This window comes from Natrix helvetica (genome assembly GCF_964273705.1).
Source record: "Natrix helvetica genome assembly, chromosome: 2".
NCBI classification, from domain to species: Eukaryota; Metazoa; Chordata; class Lepidosauria; order Squamata; family Natricidae; genus Natrix; species Natrix helvetica.
The window spans coordinates 36812095-36829866 of NC_138552.1; the positions used below are offsets into that span (position 1 = coordinate 36812095).

At 42.4% G+C, this 17772-nt stretch overlaps 1 protein-coding gene across 1 annotated transcript; it reads left to right on the forward strand.

The window, feature by feature from the left end:
* The first annotated feature begins 13329 nt into the window (after positions 1-13329).
* Positions 13330-14803, forward strand: FOXD1 (forkhead box D1). Its single transcript, XM_081944825.1, has one exon. The coding sequence runs from the start codon at positions 13439-13441 to the stop codon at positions 14675-14677; it is 1239 nt and encodes a 412-aa protein (XP_081800951.1). The 5' UTR covers positions 13330-13438; the 3' UTR covers positions 14678-14803.
* The last annotated feature ends 2969 nt before the right edge of the window (positions 14804-17772 follow it).

Sequence of the window (17772 nt, forward strand, 5' to 3'; positions counted from 1 at the left end):
GTCAAGTTATTTGTACATCTGAGTCTAAACCTCATCACATGATGATGACTGGTTTATTTTTATACAGTAAGTAATGGAACACTTATTGTTAGATCGGGTAATGGAAAGGCACACAAGGCTAAAGGCAACAACAGCTCTTTATTAAAGTACAACAAGTAAGAACAATCCAGTGAAGGTTGAGTCTGACAGCAGCCCTTTTATAGGGAGCTGTCAGACCCTTCGACCAATAGGATTAAACCTCTGTTCCCGCCAGACCAGAGGACCTTGGTGGAAACCACTATAGTTGATACCAGTATCTAACACCCCTCCCCTCTTGGATGGAATAATCCGACTCGTTACGTAGGCTTTTGGGTAGCTCTGCCAGACCTGCGCAGTTCAGTCAGAGGGTGTTCTTTGGACAGGTCGGATGGACCTGTTTGCTCCGCAGCTCCACATAAGGGTGGAAACCACTGTAGTTGATACCAGTATCTATCACTTAAGATTTATTTTTATTATTGTTATTATTGCCATGAAAGTGAAGATACAAAAATCCACTGACAATCCAAACTATCAAACTTTGTAATGACAATGTTGAAACTGTCACTTTTAATATGTGAGTGCAGCAAAATTGTGCAAACTGATTACAAAGATAGATATGACCGAGTTGCTAAATTAACCCACTGGTCATTATGAAAAAAAAAAAAACAATTTTCTTGTATCTGAAAAGTCATGGGAACATAAGTGGAAAAAGTTGTTGAAAACGAGAAGGTGAAGATCTTTCAAATACAGACATATCATCATTTGGAACACAACACGGCAGATATCACAGTTGTCGAAAACCGGTGTACAATTTATTGATATTGCCGTACCAGGAGACGCCAGAGTGAAAGAAAAAGAACTAGAAAAAAATCACGAAATATTGGCCATCGAAACTACGTGATTATGGATGAAGCATGTAACAGTGATACCCCTTGTCATCGAGGTACTTGGTACCATGTCCAAGAATTTTATAAAAGACATCAAGAAATTGATGCTTCCTACAATAACATCAGCAGAACTGCAAAAAACTGCTACTCGGAACATCATACATTTTAAGAATGTACTTGATTAATACCTAGGATGCTGGCAGTAACCCATATCAGCCATCAACTAGCAGTAAATATTTGTGATACATTTTTAAATGTTCAGTTGACTGAGTTTCATATTTAATGAATAAAAGATAATAATAATAAAATGTATTGGCTACCTGTCTTACCATAAAATAACTGCACGGCTTACAGTCATCAAAAATACATCGACATTAAAACAAAAATAAAACCAAAGATTAAAATCTAAGGATTTTAGATTTTAGATGTGCGAAGGGCAGGGCAGCATACAGAGAGGTGGGATCTATTGTTACTGGATCAACCAGCTCCATCCACTGCTAATCCCCCAGTGGGGCCCCAACCAACCAACATTTTATTTCTCATGACAACTGCTTATATCTGCAGGCATATTTTACTTTGGGGGGAAATCAGTGGGAATTTGGGGGGGGGGGGGGAATCAGAAGTACATGGTATTTTACAATAAGAACCCAAACAGAAAAGTAAATGAAAAAAAGTAAACAAAACAAACAAAAGTAAACAAAAAAATCAAAGCTGCAATAACATTTGATCCCCAAAAGTTATCTATAAGGGTAGAAAGTGACAAAATGTATGTTGCAATGCACAGTCTGTTCTTTCCATATTTAAGTATGACATCATCAGTACAAGTATGGCAGAGCAGACTTTGCAACTTGATCAGTGGTGGGATTCAACCAGAGTAACAACCAGTTTGCTTCATGCGTGCTTTGCAAAAAATATAATTTGTGTATCACAAATTTCTCAAGACCTCAGTTGCCCATTGTGGGTTTATGGAGGCAAGCTGAGCTACAAAACCCTTAGCAAATTTTGACAGTGCCCCCCTTTTGCAAGCCTGATGACAGAATTTGTGAGCCCCTTTTAAGTTATTTGCAATGCTAAAGATTCAAAATCATTGGGGAACATTCTGAATAAAACCAATGAGAGAAGGTAGTTGAATTGTTGCCTTTCAATATGGAGTGCAATTTCAATCTGTGAAAGAAAAGCAAAAAAGGGCAATTTAAGCCCAAAAGGTAGAGGGGGGAAAAGATCTGCACTTTTAGAGTCTATTGTGAAGCTATCTGCACCTTTCTGGGGCATCCTATGACTAAGCTGCAAAATTAAACCACCACAGGATGGCAGTAGAATATTAGAATTTTCCATCTTTCTTTGCTAACATCTAGTGGCTGTTTGGATTTTTACAATCCAGATCCTGCAGCCCTGGCAATGTAGTTGGCCAGTCAATGCTATGGCTATGCTTAGAAATACTCCCCTGATATGACCACTCTCAAGTTATTTCCACCAGCAGGATTTTAATTTCTTCCATTCTGAAATGGATGCCCAAAGGCTAAAATCACTGTCATTCCTTCCAGCTGACCTACACTAAGCACATTGCCTGTCCAGCATTTAAATGACATGGCGTCACAGCCTTGCTGTGCCTGAGCCTTGCTTTTCCAAGCCCATTGAAATACCAACTGAGATGGAAGGAATGCAATTTAAATAGGGATGAGTACTTAAAAGCTAAAGTGAAGTGGCAAATAGAAGGAACATTTTTTTTTATCTGATGCACTGAGAGAAGAGAAATTAATACAATCTGGAACTATGCATGCCCATACTGGGCGTACATTGTATTTGTGTGTGAGACACCAACAGAGAAAGATAATAAACATGGCTGATTGAACAAATGCATTATGTTAACCCATGATTTTCTGAATAAGTCATGGCAGCTGGCCTAACACAAGTATAAATTCTAAGTCCAGATGTTCCAGTGGATGAGGTAGTTAAGTGTAACACTCTGGTTTTCTTTTCATTTTTTTGTCCAGAAGAGGAGTAACAGCTAGAGCAGTGTTTCTCAACCTTGGCAACTTGAAGATGTCCGGACTTCAACTCCCAGAATTCCCCAGCCAGCGAATGCTGGCTGGGGAATTCTGGGAGTTGAAGTCCGGACATCTTCAAGTTGCCAAGGTTGAGAAACACTGAGCTAGAGAACCGAAGACAGAGAATTATTTTGCTCCAATGTTGCAAATGAGGCTTCTGCAAAGAGCCACACTGGATGCTGGAAAAGGGTGAGTTGTTTTGGTGGTGATGGTGACATTGCTGTCCAATCACTCAGCACTACCCAACTGAAGAAGTTTGCAACCATTCTAAACTATCCATTACTGCAAAATCAGAGTCATGCTAACACGTTAATTTCAGGCCAACATAGTGAATGCACAAGAGTCCAGCAAGAGTACACAATTAATTTAAATAAATATAGGGCTGGCACCAAAATGCTGCAAGCTGCTGACAGCCAGGTGAATTAACTAGGATTAACCAAAGTGGATTTCCATAGGCAGGGTGAGACTGGGACAGTATAGAAATAGAGTGAATCGTAAGCTTCAATGATATATAAAAGTCACTCTTAGTTATAAAATACTTTTAATAAATAATTTGCCCACCACGGAAGTCTTGATACATAAGAGAAAGTAATAAGGAATTGACCTTCTGAAATAGACCGCCCTATCCACTTCCCCACAGGAAAAGAGATAAAATCCAGAAGATGGAAGGAGTATCATTTCAATGGGAATGAACTTTGCAGGACCCCTATATCAGAAAACATTAGCAACCATAACCAAAGCCATATTTAAGGTGCTCAATTAAATAAGCTAGAAGCAATTGTCAAGCAGAAAAGGTACCCAAAGCACGGCACTCCATGGAAAGAAAATAAGTGATGTGAAGTACAGGTTATATACAAATTAGAAACAAGTCTCTTTGTTTTTAAAATAAGTCTGCTATGTTTCTAGAGATAGAAGCAAACATATACAAATAATTTATGTGTAGTTCTTAATAAAGTAAGCGGAAAGATGATGTATGTAAATAGTTTGATAAAAATGCTTGTTTACGTATACATTTTTGTCTTAAGAACACACTATGATCACAAATCAATAACCCTTCAAAGCATTGTTTCATTGTTTGACTTTATTGGTTTAAACTGGGATTTGAGTAAAAAAAAATGCAACACAGTAAATAGCTTCCCATTTGCACAATGTCTTTTGATTTTGTACAGCTAAGGCAGAGAATCCTGTCTGGAGAACCCCTTCAAAATGGTTCTGAAATTGAAGCAGAATATCAGTGGAACAGCTTGCCTCCAGAAGTTGTGAATGCCCCAACACTGGAAGTCTTTAAGAAGTTGTTGGATAGCCATCTGTCTGGAACGGTATAGGGTTTCCTGCCTAGGCAGGGGGTTGGACTAGAAGACCTCCAAGGTCCCTTCCAACTCTAGTATTGTATTGTATTGTATTGTATTGTATTATTTATTTCAGGTCAATTTATTTCTAGACCCCCCTTATAGCCAGTGAGGGTATAGATTTATGGTAAACTACTAGAATCCTAAAGGTGATCCTATTTGCAAGGAGCTGCCTAGAGTTCACATTTAAGGATAAATAATTAAAAAATCTCTGTTTCCAAACTTGCGAATAACCTGGAGAATATTTTGCATTATTGTCATAAATCATTATCATCAGCCATCATTACAATTCTTTTTTTAAAATATTACTTTTATTGCAGCCTTTAAAAAATAAGATGAAAACTAATACAAAACCAATATAAAGTTAAGGGGGGAAAAAAGAAAAGGAAACAGCAAGAAGAAAGCAAGAAGTGGAAGAAAAAAGTTTTTTAAAAAACAGAAAAGTAAGAAAAAATACAAAGAAATAGCTTCTGGTACTCTTCATAGCAATAGAGGCACAGATGCTCAAGATGGCTGCTGCTCCAGCAATTTGGGTCCTAGCACTGTGTCAGAGTGAACTCCCATCAGCTTCTGTCCACCTAACAGTTCAAAAGCATGTACTATGTGAGTAGATGAATTGGTATCACTTAGTTGGGAGACAAGTTGTTCTGTGCAGGCAGGCAGATTCCTGTCCTCTGAACCTTCCCAGATATTGTGCTTGTTTGTAAGGCTACTCCAGGGAGTGGAGGAAGCGGGGAAGAAGAGCCACTTGTCTTTCTGGTGTGAAACCAGCTCAACGCCTTGTGGTGCACCATTAGAAGCATACAAATGTGCATCTGACATAGCTGGAAAGCAGGCGGCTAAACTACTATTGTATGATTGCATTGTAGTCTCCTGACCAATGTAACAATGCCATACACTAATAATAAGCCAACCAGGAATCTTCCAAGGCAATTCATTGTCACCTCTGTTATTTGTATTTTTGATGGCATCACTAGCAGCATTTTAATCAAAACAAATTGTCGCTATGAATTGGCTAAAAAGGGTTAAAAATTTCCCATTTGCTCTACATAGATGATTTAAAAAAGTTTAGAAAAACAAAAGCTGAATTGAGCTCTTAGAAAGAAACTGAAGGCTTCATTTTGGCTGCTCATAAACAAGACCAATTCCATGAGAGCAAAAATTCAACATGTCAGTAACAACAGTAAATGCCGCTTATGTAACGAGAAAGATGAAACAGTAGATCACCTTATTAGTAGTTGTAGCAAAATCTCATAGACTGATTATCTACAACATCATGATTAAGTTACCAAAACCATACATCGGAAGCTTTGCCAGAAGTTGGGTTTGAATGCAGAAAAAATTACTGGGAATACCAACTTGACCAAATTCTTGAAAATGAACAGGCCAAGCTCTTGTGGGACTTTTGGATACAAACAGACAGACATCTGGCCCAAACATGCCTGACCTCACTATTGTGGAAAAGAAAAAAGTCTGGTTATTGGTATTGCAATACCAGGTGATGCACAAATTGAGGAGAAACAGCCAGAAAAAATAGCAAAATACCTGCGAATTGAAGTTGAGCAATTATGGAGGAAGAAATCAATGGTTATACTAGTAATAATAGAACTCCCTGGACTGCCTAGATACATGGAAATTTTAAACTTACTATACCTGAGTATCCTGACTTTGCAAAAAACCATATCGGAACTGCCTATATCCTCGAAACTGCCTATAGATTCAGATGCTACCTTTCCGGCTCTTAGGTCCTTAGTTAACACTTGAACTGTTAAGTTTACCAGTTCCAGACTGAACTGAATTCAAGATTAACCATAATAATAATTCACAACAATTGTAGGTATAATTATCTTTTAACCTCTCTCTTTAAAGTTCCTTCATTATACTGTTCTTAATATAATTTGTCCTGCCTAGTCGTCAAAGCCATAAATCACAAATTCATTTTTCCATTAATCCATTAGAGGTTTCCAATCACCAATAAATATAATCAATTTATCTATTTCAGCCAAATCTGTTAATTACACAATTCCTCTGTAGTAGTTAGCATTGAATCTTTCTATCCTTGTAATATAGCAATTTCGCCATGGTAATCATACATTGAAATAATATTCTGTGGCTTTTTTCTAACTGTTTATCCATTACTACAGTTCTAAAAGGAACATTTTTCACTTCAAATGAATATTAATCTTTTTAAAAAAAAACAATTTTAAAGCTTTTTTACATGTTCACTAAACATAATAAATTGTCCCTTCTTTTTGTTCACATTTCTAACATACTTTTAAAGTATCTTTATACATTCTAAATAACTTCTCTGGCATCATGAACCAACAATACGTCATTTTATAAAAAATTCTGTTTGGGATCATAACACATAACGTTCCATCCTTTTAATCACATATTTTCACATTGATTATCTGTATATTATAATCAAGTTCTTGGTTCACATTTTCATACATTATTTAACTTGTTTTTTCTTGGTTTCAAATGTCAACAAAAGTGTATACATTTTAACAATTACACATTCATTATCAATACAATTCTACTTCAGATTCTGTCTTACGTTGCTCCATGCCATAGTCATTTCTGTCCATTTTGAATCTTTCTGATAACTAAATGGAAAAACCAATGAAAACTATGTTCTTCTGCTGTTAATTGCTCTTTTGATTTGATTTTAAATTCTCCTTGATGGTTTTCCAATCATTCCCAGTACTTCAACCATTTGTCCTTGTCCGTTTATCTTCTATGAAAGCTACTTGAGTTGAGATCCATAAACATGTTTTTGAGCATGACTCAGGTTTGTATCCACTCCTATTCTCAATGTGGCACATGTAAAACTGATTTTAAAGTCTACATTAATTCTAACCTTATTTTACCATAAATATCCATGCCACTCATGATCTTCTAATGTTACAAAATTTCTTGCTTCTCAGCAACATTCATCCTTTCATCCAGACCAAACAACAAGCACCAGAATACAATTTCAAATCCAGTAAATCCAGTTCTTCTCTTTCCTTTGAATCTCTTAACATTTTATATTTATCTCATCTTTTTTTCCTTGCCTTAAAAATTGAGATACGTCTTTTTGCCATAATTTGAATGAAATATCAGTTGTCAAAATAGGTACTATCTGAAATAAAACATCATTCTTGGCAAAACATTCATTTTTACAACCAAGATTTTTCCCAACACCCATAATTTTAATTCCTCACATCTCCATATCCTCCTTAATTTTATTTCAAATATTAATATAATTATTTTGAAATAACACACAATTCATATTTATCATAGTAATACCCAAGCATTTTACTTTTTTCTCAAAGTTAAAATCACCATTTCCTATTAATCGTATTCAGTCTTCTACTTTCATATTTTTGTTATCATCCTTGTCTTCTGATTATTATTAATCTTAAAACCAAAATCCTTTAATTTTCCCATTAATGTTTCTACTCTCTCTAGTGGATCTTTCAAAACTAACATCCACAAATGAACTTACAAGTTTGTTTTTTAAGCTTAAGTCCCATAACTCTCTCATCTTGCCTTATGTCTCTATTTAGTACTTCAAGAACTAAAATGAGCAAAAGTGGAGACAGTGGACATCCTTGTCTTGTCCCTTTTTAAATCATACAAGCTTTCTCCATTAACAGTCATTTGGTTTTTTTTCCTGAGAAATATAAATTGAACTTACCCATTTAATAAATTTATAGCTTATATATTTCAGAAATGTTAAACAAACAAAAAAATTCAAATTTATCATAGGCTTTCTCTACATCTGAAAACATCAGTGCAGCAACCCTTTTCCTGGGATGAATTTGCCATAATCTTGTCTCCAGACATGAGTGAGGCAGACTGAATGTCCTTTGTATTCCAGAGTTAACACAGTCCTCTTTTTTATTCTATTGTATCCAAAGCAACTTTATTTATTTTAATCTATCAGATATGTTGAAGGGAGATCAGGTGATGATGATGACCTGAAACAGAGGAGAATAGCACTGATGAGAAAATTTTCAGGCCAATAACATTTTGTGCTGACTCAAGGATGGGAGACCATAAAGCCATCTTACTAGGGCTTTAAAGTTAATGTCCCCAAAATTGTTTTGGGGACATGCAAGTAACCCTTGTTTGCAATACCTGTATACAGATCCTTTCCAAGGATCCCAATGCAGCATCTCTGGTGGATAGCACTTCAACAGCAATGAAGAACAGCTCTTCCTTGTGAATGACGATGACCCAAGAAATTATATCTCTTTGCAGAAAAGACAATTACAATTAATCTTGAGTTGCTTGGGGCAACCTCTTTCATAAGACAAAGTCCCCAGCAGCGAAGGCAGGTTCAACGTTTGAATAATACCACCATCTCCAACAGAAGAACAAAATACATTACTAAAACCATGCTTGTGGTTGAAACGACCTTTCCAACCATCTCACCAGTCATAACGCTCTACTCTTCTGAAACGAGCTTCCTCTGAGCTTGTCCGTTTTAAAAACGCACCTCGTAGGACGGTCCCGATCAAGCTTCAAGGCTAACTCGTGACAATGATGGAGGATGACAAGAGTTGGGATTCAAAGCGGGAGCAGAATGAGTCTGCGAATACCCCCCACCCCCAACTTGATGGGGCAAGTGACCCGGGGAAGCCTAGGCTACCTTGAAGAGGAAGCATTCCTTACAAACCCCACCAGCTAGAGAAAAGGGGTCCCCAAACTTGGCAACTTTAAGAGTTGTGGACTTCAATTCTGGGAGTTGAAGTCCACAAGTCTTAAAATTGCCAAGTTTGAAGACCTCTGAGCTAGAGACTAAAAGGGGGCAACGGCTTTCCGTCAGCGCGGGGGTCTGCGGGAGAACACGCAGTCAGCTTTAAATAGAGCCTTTGAGGCGCTTACAAGGTCGGTTGGCCGGTAGGTGGCATCATTCCTCTACGAAGTCACTCCGGCCATTCCCCGGGCACAGAGGAGGAGGAGGAGGAGGAGGCCTAGGAGGCAGCTACTTTGACGGCCTTCTGCAACCTGGCGCCCTTCAGAAAGCTGGACTGCAGCCCGCACGATGCCCAGCTAGCACGGCCATTCTACCGGTTTGGTTTTGAAGAAGTTTACTGGCCGAAGATTACACCGAAACATTGTTCCACACCTGCCTTTCCCTCGCCAGCCTGTCGGTGTGAAGGTGGCCCCCTTTCTTTCTTCGCGGTGAGCTTCTGAACAACGCGGCCGTCGTTCCCTGGGGAGGGGGGACCCTTCCTCCCCTTTGCCCCGCGGGGGACGCAACTTGCCAGCTTCTGTCCGTCCCGCAGGGTGATTCACAACTGCCCCGAGGAAGGGGCGGTTAAACCTTCTTAGATCTGGAGATAGCCGTCTTGGGCATCTATTTCAGGTCTGACCTAAGCAGTGCCTTACTGCCTCCAGAGTTGGACCGACGAACGGCCGGGGTAGTTTCCAGTCGTAGTTCTCCTGTAACGCTTCTTCTCTCTTACTGACCGCCGTCCCGGCTCGGTGAAAGGCGGCGACCGGGTCAGAGATTATCTGCCGTTCTAACACGCGAGTCACTCCAATTCACTCAATCAAAATCGGCCGCTTCCCTCGCGGGGTTAACAGCCCCTTCCTTTCCCCAGTGGTTTGGAGGACCTTAAAAGATGGGAGTCTTGTTTTATGATCAGGGATAATCTCCCCCAACCGTCGAAGAGAGGAATGGAAACGGACTGAAACGGGAATGTTGGACGGGTGTATATAAACTGTAACGAATCCAGCTTTCGGGCGTGTCACAGGATCTCCGTTTCTCTCGTTAATGAATAAACTTCGGTGGTTATTTACATTTCTGGTCCTTTTCCGGGTGACCTCATCCTAGGAACAGTGTTTGTCAGTCGGAATTAACAGGTCTGATGCCTCCAGTTTGTTGTGCCTCTGATGGAAGTGATCCACCTGAGCCACGTAGATTTAATAAATGTTGTATTCTTTATCTATCTGTCCTCTCTCATCCCCAAAGCCGACTAAATACCTGATCTCTATGGAAATTTCCCCCCATTTAGGCTTATTCTTCAGCCAATAAAAAAATAAATACATGCAATCCCTTAGAAAGTAAGTCTTATTTCTGGGGAAATATGCCCAGATGCAAACATTTCCCATGTAACCCAACTCCAACTGAAACATTCTGAAATAGAAGAAAACTGAAATAAAAAATAGTACAATCTGGTATTACCAGAAACTTCAAAAATTGTAAATAGGCAATACATCAACATAGTTTTCAGACTTCTAACAAATCGTTCCAAATCCTTATTCATTGTTGGTCATAGCTGTGCTTCCTGAGAGGATAGGTTCATTGTTCAAATATTTAATGATACAACTTGCTATCTATGGAGACACTGTGGAGTGAATTTGTGTGACCACTGATTTTTAACAAGATCCCTTGCTTTTTGTTATTTAGTCCAATCTTTAAGCTACATTAAAAAAAAAAAGTTTACTAGAGCAATGTAGAAACACATTGCACTAAATGGAATTTCCTTTAGCCTTCAATTTCTTATACATTTGGAAGTAAATCCCAAGAAAATAAATTTGTTTGACTTCTAAACCGACAAGGAAAAGAAGCATGATTAATGTACAAGTTGCCTTATTTTTAGGCATATTAATAGGTATAGTTAATTAATATAATTGCTATATGTCTATAAACCAGATTTATTTTTATCTACCACTTGGACTAAATTGAGTTCAATAAAGTATTAAATATATTATTAAAATATATTATTAGAAAGAATGAGAATTTTCTTTCTAATATATTTAAGAACAAAGCGTAAGAGTTGCATGTCCCTTAATTTCAAAATCCTTGGTTATACTTTAAGAAGCAGGGCAATTACACTGGAAGGGATCTTATTGGTATAATTTCATCAAGGACATTTTTTATTCAGAAAACTATTAGAGAAAATGGGATTTATTTTTCTTTTTAAAATGGCAGAGAGATTTCTCTAAACAGTCACGCAATCTGAAATGCTTCTTGCTTTTATTTAATGACCGGTATATTTTAAACGATTTCATAGATGTATAAATATATTATACAGGAGGAATGGGAAAGAGAAGTTTTTAAAGCATGAACTAATTTCCAATTTTTTTTTGCTCTGGATCTGGTTGAGTGTACTTAATCACACACCTATACAGACTCTACACCCATATCCCCCCCCACACACACATACTGTAATAAGGAAGAAATAAATGTTTGGGCCTTCTTTGGCCTTTATTAGCTCTCCCACCCACCCACATATAAGAGTACACACGCACAGAATATGCACACACTTCTTCTACGCGTTTCGCACGTTTTTAATTTAATTTTAATAATCAGAGTGCTTTTGAAATTAATGTCCACTTGATAAAACTACCCGTTGACTAAGGGAGCAAGAAGCAAACCAGCCTCTTTGCCCCCAGTCCCAGCGAAAGGGCGTTATCATAATGCGGGTCAGGGAAGAGGCAGCGGAGAACGGCAAGTAGGTCGCTCCGCCTGGCGGCGCGTTGGCGACAGCAGCACAGAAGCTCCGGCCCTCTCCTGCCTTTCAGACATCCCGGCGACCCACCTTCAGCTGCAGAGCGACAAACGGCCGAACGACCGCGCTCTCTTGCCCGGAGATCGTGAGCCTCTCTTAGAGCCCTTCCTCCCGAGGAGCAGCGTACTGCTCTGATTGGAAGTGCATAAAAGTCCTTTCATTCTTTTATCAAAATTAATTTATGCCCAGTGGAGGTTTCTTTTGGGGGGGGGGCGGGGAAAAAGGGAGGAATAAAAGAGAAACAAAGGTCGAGGCAGTTTAGAAGTTATCCTTATCCAATCACGTTTAAAGAGGGGGAAAAATATCCCACCGGCTTCAAGCATGTTGTATTTTTCAATCCCTTCGCCTTTCAGTAAACAGTTTCGTGTTTTTTAATCTCGACGGAGCGGAAAAGGTTCGGTGGGTATTTACTCCGCTGCCAACGACCGAGCCGGGCTTCACGGTCAGCCCGCCTATCCCCAGGTGTCCTGGGTGTGTGTGTGTGTGTGTGTGTGTCAGAGCAGAGATACTCCTGGAAAAAGGTCTAGGATGGAGAGAAGAGCCAAACCTTAAGAGACCCTCGACCGAAACACGCCCCCGTTGAGCACAAGGGAACGAGCGACCGATTGACAAACCTCGGGATTACGGTTCACCAAATTCTGGGAAGGTCTCCAACAACCAACCCGCTTTTTTGCAGGGCGAAACGCCGACTCGGGGGGTTTCATTTTTCTGCTTCCCAGCGCAAAAAAAAAAGGCGTGGCGAGAATTTCTTCGGGTCCCCCCTCCCCCAAATCGCGCGACCCTCCCCCTCCCCGTCCCTCCTAGACTCGATCCCGTGCAGCGCTTGGGGAGTTTTCCTCAGAGTTTGGGACATGCCTGGAGTTTGGATCTCTTATTTTTTTAATCCCGAAGCACTTTCTCTCCGCTCCCCTCCAGTTGAAGAAGACAACAAATGACAACTGCCCGCCATTCCGAGGGGGGAGGGGAAAGGCGAAGGAAAGTCTGAGGCGGGGAAGCTGGCCGGCCACAGTCCGGTTGGCGGAGGGGGGGGGGAGAGGAGGAGGGGCTGAGGAAGAGGAGTTCCCGAGGGCGCCCCTCCCCCATCCCAAGATATCCAGCGGGGCTTTTGATGCCCGGAATGAGGCGCCGGTTTTGCCGCCCGGTCTTCTTCTCCCTTGCTCGGATCGCGCTCCCTCCCCCCCCGCCCCCATCCCGCCGCTCTTTTTCAGGGATCTTTTCCCGGTTGTGGCGCTGACGTTGGGAGCCATGTGACTCCCCGCTCCGCTCCCCGCCCCGCCCGCCCGCGGGAGGAGAAAAGGCCATCCCCTTTGGGCACGGCCTCAGCCTGGCCAAGCTCCTCCGCGGGCTCCGCTGCTTTGGCCAGCCTCCCCGAGAAAGGGTGGCGGTGGCTTTCCCCCTGCAGGGTTCATTCCTAACCCAGGGGGAACGGCGGAAGGGAGCAAGGTCCCGGCTCGCCCACCCGCCGGAGAAGCCAGCCCATCGGACTCCGGCCAGTCAACTCTGGCTGGTTGGAGGAGCCCCGGGCCCTCTCACAGGCGAGCGGCTGACTGGGGACCGACACCTCCCGCGGGCAGCTGCCCCGCCGCCTCCCCGCCCGCTGCGCCCATGCCCAGCTCCGCCAAGCGATGACTCTGAGCGCGGAGATGTCCGCCGCCGCCTCCGCCTTGGCCGAAGAGACAGACATCGACGTGGTCGGGGAGGGAGAGGACGAGGGGGGCGGCGACGAGGACGAGGACGACGAGGAGGAGCCCCCTCCCCGGCGGCCCTACGACGAGGAGGAGGAGGACGACGAGGCCAGCTCCCTGCCCAGGTCCCCCGGGGGGCGCGCGCCGGCAGGGTCCCCCGGCTCCGGCTCGCCCTCCTCGCCCTCTTCCTCGTCCTCCGGCTCCCCCTCGCAGCCGGGACCCTTCAGGGCGGTGGGCGGCGGCAAGAGCAGCCTGGTGAAGCCGCCTTACTCCTACATCGCCCTCATCACCATGGCCATCCTGCAGAGCCCGAAGAAGCGGCTGACGCTGAGCGAGATCTGCGAGTTCATCAGCGGCCGCTTCCCTTACTACCGCGAGAAGTTCCCGGCCTGGCAGAACTCCATCCGCCACAACCTGTCGCTCAACGACTGCTTCGTCAAGATCCCCCGCGAGCCGGGCAACCCGGGCAAGGGCAACTACTGGACGCTGGACCCGGAGTCCGCCGACATGTTCGACAACGGCAGCTTCCTGCGGCGCAGGAAGCGCTTCAAGCGGCAGCCGCTGCCGGCCACCGACCTGCTCCTGCGCGGGCTCGAACCCTCCGCCGCAGCCGCCTTCCTTCAGCCGCCGCCGCCCGCCGGCCAGCCGCCGCCCGGGCACCCCGGCCAGCCCCCCGCCTACGCCTACGGGCCTTACAGCTGCGGCTACGGCCTCCACCTCCAGCCCTACCCCGCGCCCTCCACCCTCTTCGCTTTCCCGCCCCAGGAGAGGCGGCCGTCGGCGTCGGGCCCCGTCCTGCCGCCTGCCCCGCCTTCCCTCCTGGGCCCGGCAGCGGCGGGACCGGAGCTGGCCCGGACTACCAGTTTCAGCTACGCGGCCCAGCTGGGCCCGTCGCTGGCCGCTTCTTTGCACGCGGCCGCCACCAAGACCCCTTCGGCCTTGGCGCGCTCCCCGTTCTCCATCGAGAGCATCATCGGGGGCAGCGTGAGCCCCGGGCCGGGGAACCGCTGCGGCTCTCAGGCCGCGGGGCTGCCGGTCCTGGCACGAACCTTGATGGCCTCACCGTCGCCTTCGCCCTCGATGACCTCTCCCGCCGCCGCCTCCTCTCTGGGAACTCTGCCCCACGGGGCGGCCTTGGGCAGCGTGGAAAGCTGCGCGGCCCGGATTTCCAATTGCTAGCCGCCTGGCCCAGCCTCGCCTTCCTTCGGCTCCTTTGGAGAGCAGCGACGCGGAGAGACCTTTCCGGACAGATCGACTCGCTGGTTGGTTTCTCTGCGCCCTTTTCCTCGCTTGTCTCCGGCCTTCCGGTTTGCTGCTTCTTCAGTACCTCTATTTATGCAAAGCCATTTCTAGATGCTGCAGAGACAGATGGCAGAGAAACGGTCCACGGGCCTCTGCTTTGAAAACAGACGCCGTCCTTTCCCCCCCCCCCCCTTTAAAACACCTTCTTTTTAAAAAGTTTTCTTTGCTTTCCGTTGCAGAGTTCGCTGGGTTCCCCCAGGAAGGAAGGAAGGAGGGGGGGAAGACATGGGAATCCTGCAAAAAAGTTGAGGGTCGCCGTCATTTGCAGCTCATTTCCCCTCCCCTCCCCGTACTTTCTATGCACGGAAAATTCAAAATGTTTACATAGAAGAGGTTGTCATTGTTTTAACCTGGGGTATGTAGGAATGGAAGGCGCTCTGTCTTTTCAATTTGTATTTTATGTATATTTTTTATCAGGATTAATGTTAAGAGGACTGACAAGTTTTATTGTACCTTCCTTTTAAAAAAAACAAGTTTTTTTTACATATTTCCGGAAATAAAGCAAATGGTTTTTCAAGAAAATAAATCCTGCTATTGGCTTCTAGGGCTACAGGTCTTTAGTGTTCTGCCCTGTGAAAATGTATTTGTAGTTCTAATTTTATCAATATTTAGGCAGATGAATAAAAAGAACAATAACATAATAATAATAATAATAATAATAATAATAATAATAATAATAATAATAATAATAATAATAATAATAATAATAATAATAATAATAATAATAATAATAATAATAATAATAATAATAATAATAATAATAATAACAAAATAATAATAATAATAGCAGCAGCAGCAGCAAATGTTTTTTCAGAGGAGGTATGGTTCTCAAGATTTAGCTATAACTTAATCCAGATGAAAAGTCATTAAATTTTATAATATTTCCATGAGATTAACAACTTTGATATGAAGTTGTACATTCCTCTTTTCCTGCAGTTGGTCTTCAATAATCCCACAGGCTCATAGTTGAAATCAGTGGGACTTCCTTTGTACTTAAGTGTAAAACCAATAGGCTTATGGTGAAGGCCGAATTTAACTACCTCATTCCTTGATCTACCCTGGTAGAAATCATTATAGCACAGCAGACATCGAATAATATTTTTGAATTTTTCCTAAATAAATAACTCAAATGAAAACAAGGAGCTCTTTTAGTGATGGATAAAGTCTGGTAGCTGTAAGCTATAATCTTCTTTAAGGACAGCGTTGTGTATTTGAAGCCAATGAATGTAAATTCTTTCAAGGATTTCAGAGTATAATGAACTTGGCAAGCTGATCACATTTGTCTGTGTCCCCCACCAATCTATGTGATAGATTATAGATGAGGGGCACCCATTTATGGGTTTGGCATTTTAAAAACACAAATAATGCAAAATATGCCTACAAAATATGCCTACCTTCCCAGCATTCATATTTGAATAGAAACATGCATGCATAACCAAATAAGGGGGGGGGGGGGATCCAGTTAAACAGAGTTGCCTTAATGTGCAGACAAATATTCAACACTTACTATATTGCTTTTAAATATATAGAAGTATAGAAAATACTTTCAGCCGATGTGGCATTTTGAAAGCCGATGAGCAGTTAAAAGAACAGGTTGTTTTAAAAAAGAAAACATAGTGTTGCTAATTGTAAGGCAAATATAGTAACTGGTTTGATGTATTGATTTTGAAATAATGTTGAGTTTGGACAAAAAGGAACCTAAAGACTCTGTATATACCTAAATACATGTTACCTCCACTATATATAAATAAGAAATTTTAAGGAATGCTAAAACCATATTTCCAATTATGTCCGCCTTAAGAAAGAGTAATCATTATTAATTTGTAAGGCATATTTGAATACTGTTCCATTCCACAGTATACTGTAAAGGAGCAGCACATTCCTTTGGAAATTTTTTTTTTATAAATAAATGCTACATGTATTCTTTTCTAGAAAATATATATATACAGAGTTGCAATGACTGTTCAGAGTTTTAATAGCCAGGTATGTGGGGACTCTGCTGAAAAATTTTGTATTATCTCACTAAAAACTTGATTGCACTGTAGAAAGCAGGTGCTTAGCAGAAAACAGAAAGCTAACACCTCTCCTGAAACTCACTAGGTATAACTATAAGGTTGATTTGATGCTTCTGACAAAACTTTCCTGTAGAACCCTGGATCTGGCTGCCTAACTTGGATCTAAACTGTTAATATCAATCATTTTCTCAGTCCCTAAAACTCTTACCTAGATTTTTTGTTATGTGTTCATTTATTGCTCTTGGTTAATGTTTCAATTTGAAGGCAATGCCATTTATTTGTCAAAAAGTCGTGGTGGGTAATTTTAAAGTGCTGGCAACTCTGTCTGCATTAATATTAGCTTTCCTAAGGATTCAGAATGCTGCCATCCGATTTCTTGTCTTGGCAGCAAATAACCAATGTCTATATATATTTTAAAAAGCCAGACTCTCTCCTCAAAGATATAAACAAAGGAATTTCTAAAGGAATTTCCTAAAAAACTCAGGAAATTATTCTGATATTTTATCTAGTAACTAATCTCCAAATTCTCATTTGTTCAAAGTTCTCCCAAAAATGAATGTGAGTTGGGGAGGCTTTGGAAGACGTGTGTTTGTTTGGAGAGGTGAGAGACCAAGGGCTGAAAGGCAAGCAAGTACTGCTGCATTTTAGGAGTCTTTCTGGCTTGGATGCACCTCTTCCCGGACAGCGAAGGGGTCAGCGGTGTCCTTTAGCCTTTACCGTTCCGTATCGGCGGTGAGTGGCACAGCCCGCGGTTGAGTCTTGGTCTGAAGGTGAGCTGCTCCAACACCTCCGCGTTTGTTATAGCCGGACTTCTCTGGGGGAATTCTCCTCTTTGCGGCGGCGGCGACCCCTGCCCTTCCCTTCGAGCCTGTGCTCTTACTGGCCTCCGCTCGAGACCCCGGCCCTGCGAAGCAAAGCACAAAGGGCCCATAGCGAAGTAGGCAATTCAGTTCGGCG

Bases quoted from the DNA above. Each gene is read 5' to 3' on its own strand.
- FOXD1 (XM_081944825.1), top strand. From the start codon at position 13,439: ATGACTCTGAGCGCGGAGATGTCCGCCGCCGCCTCCGCCTTGGCCGAA.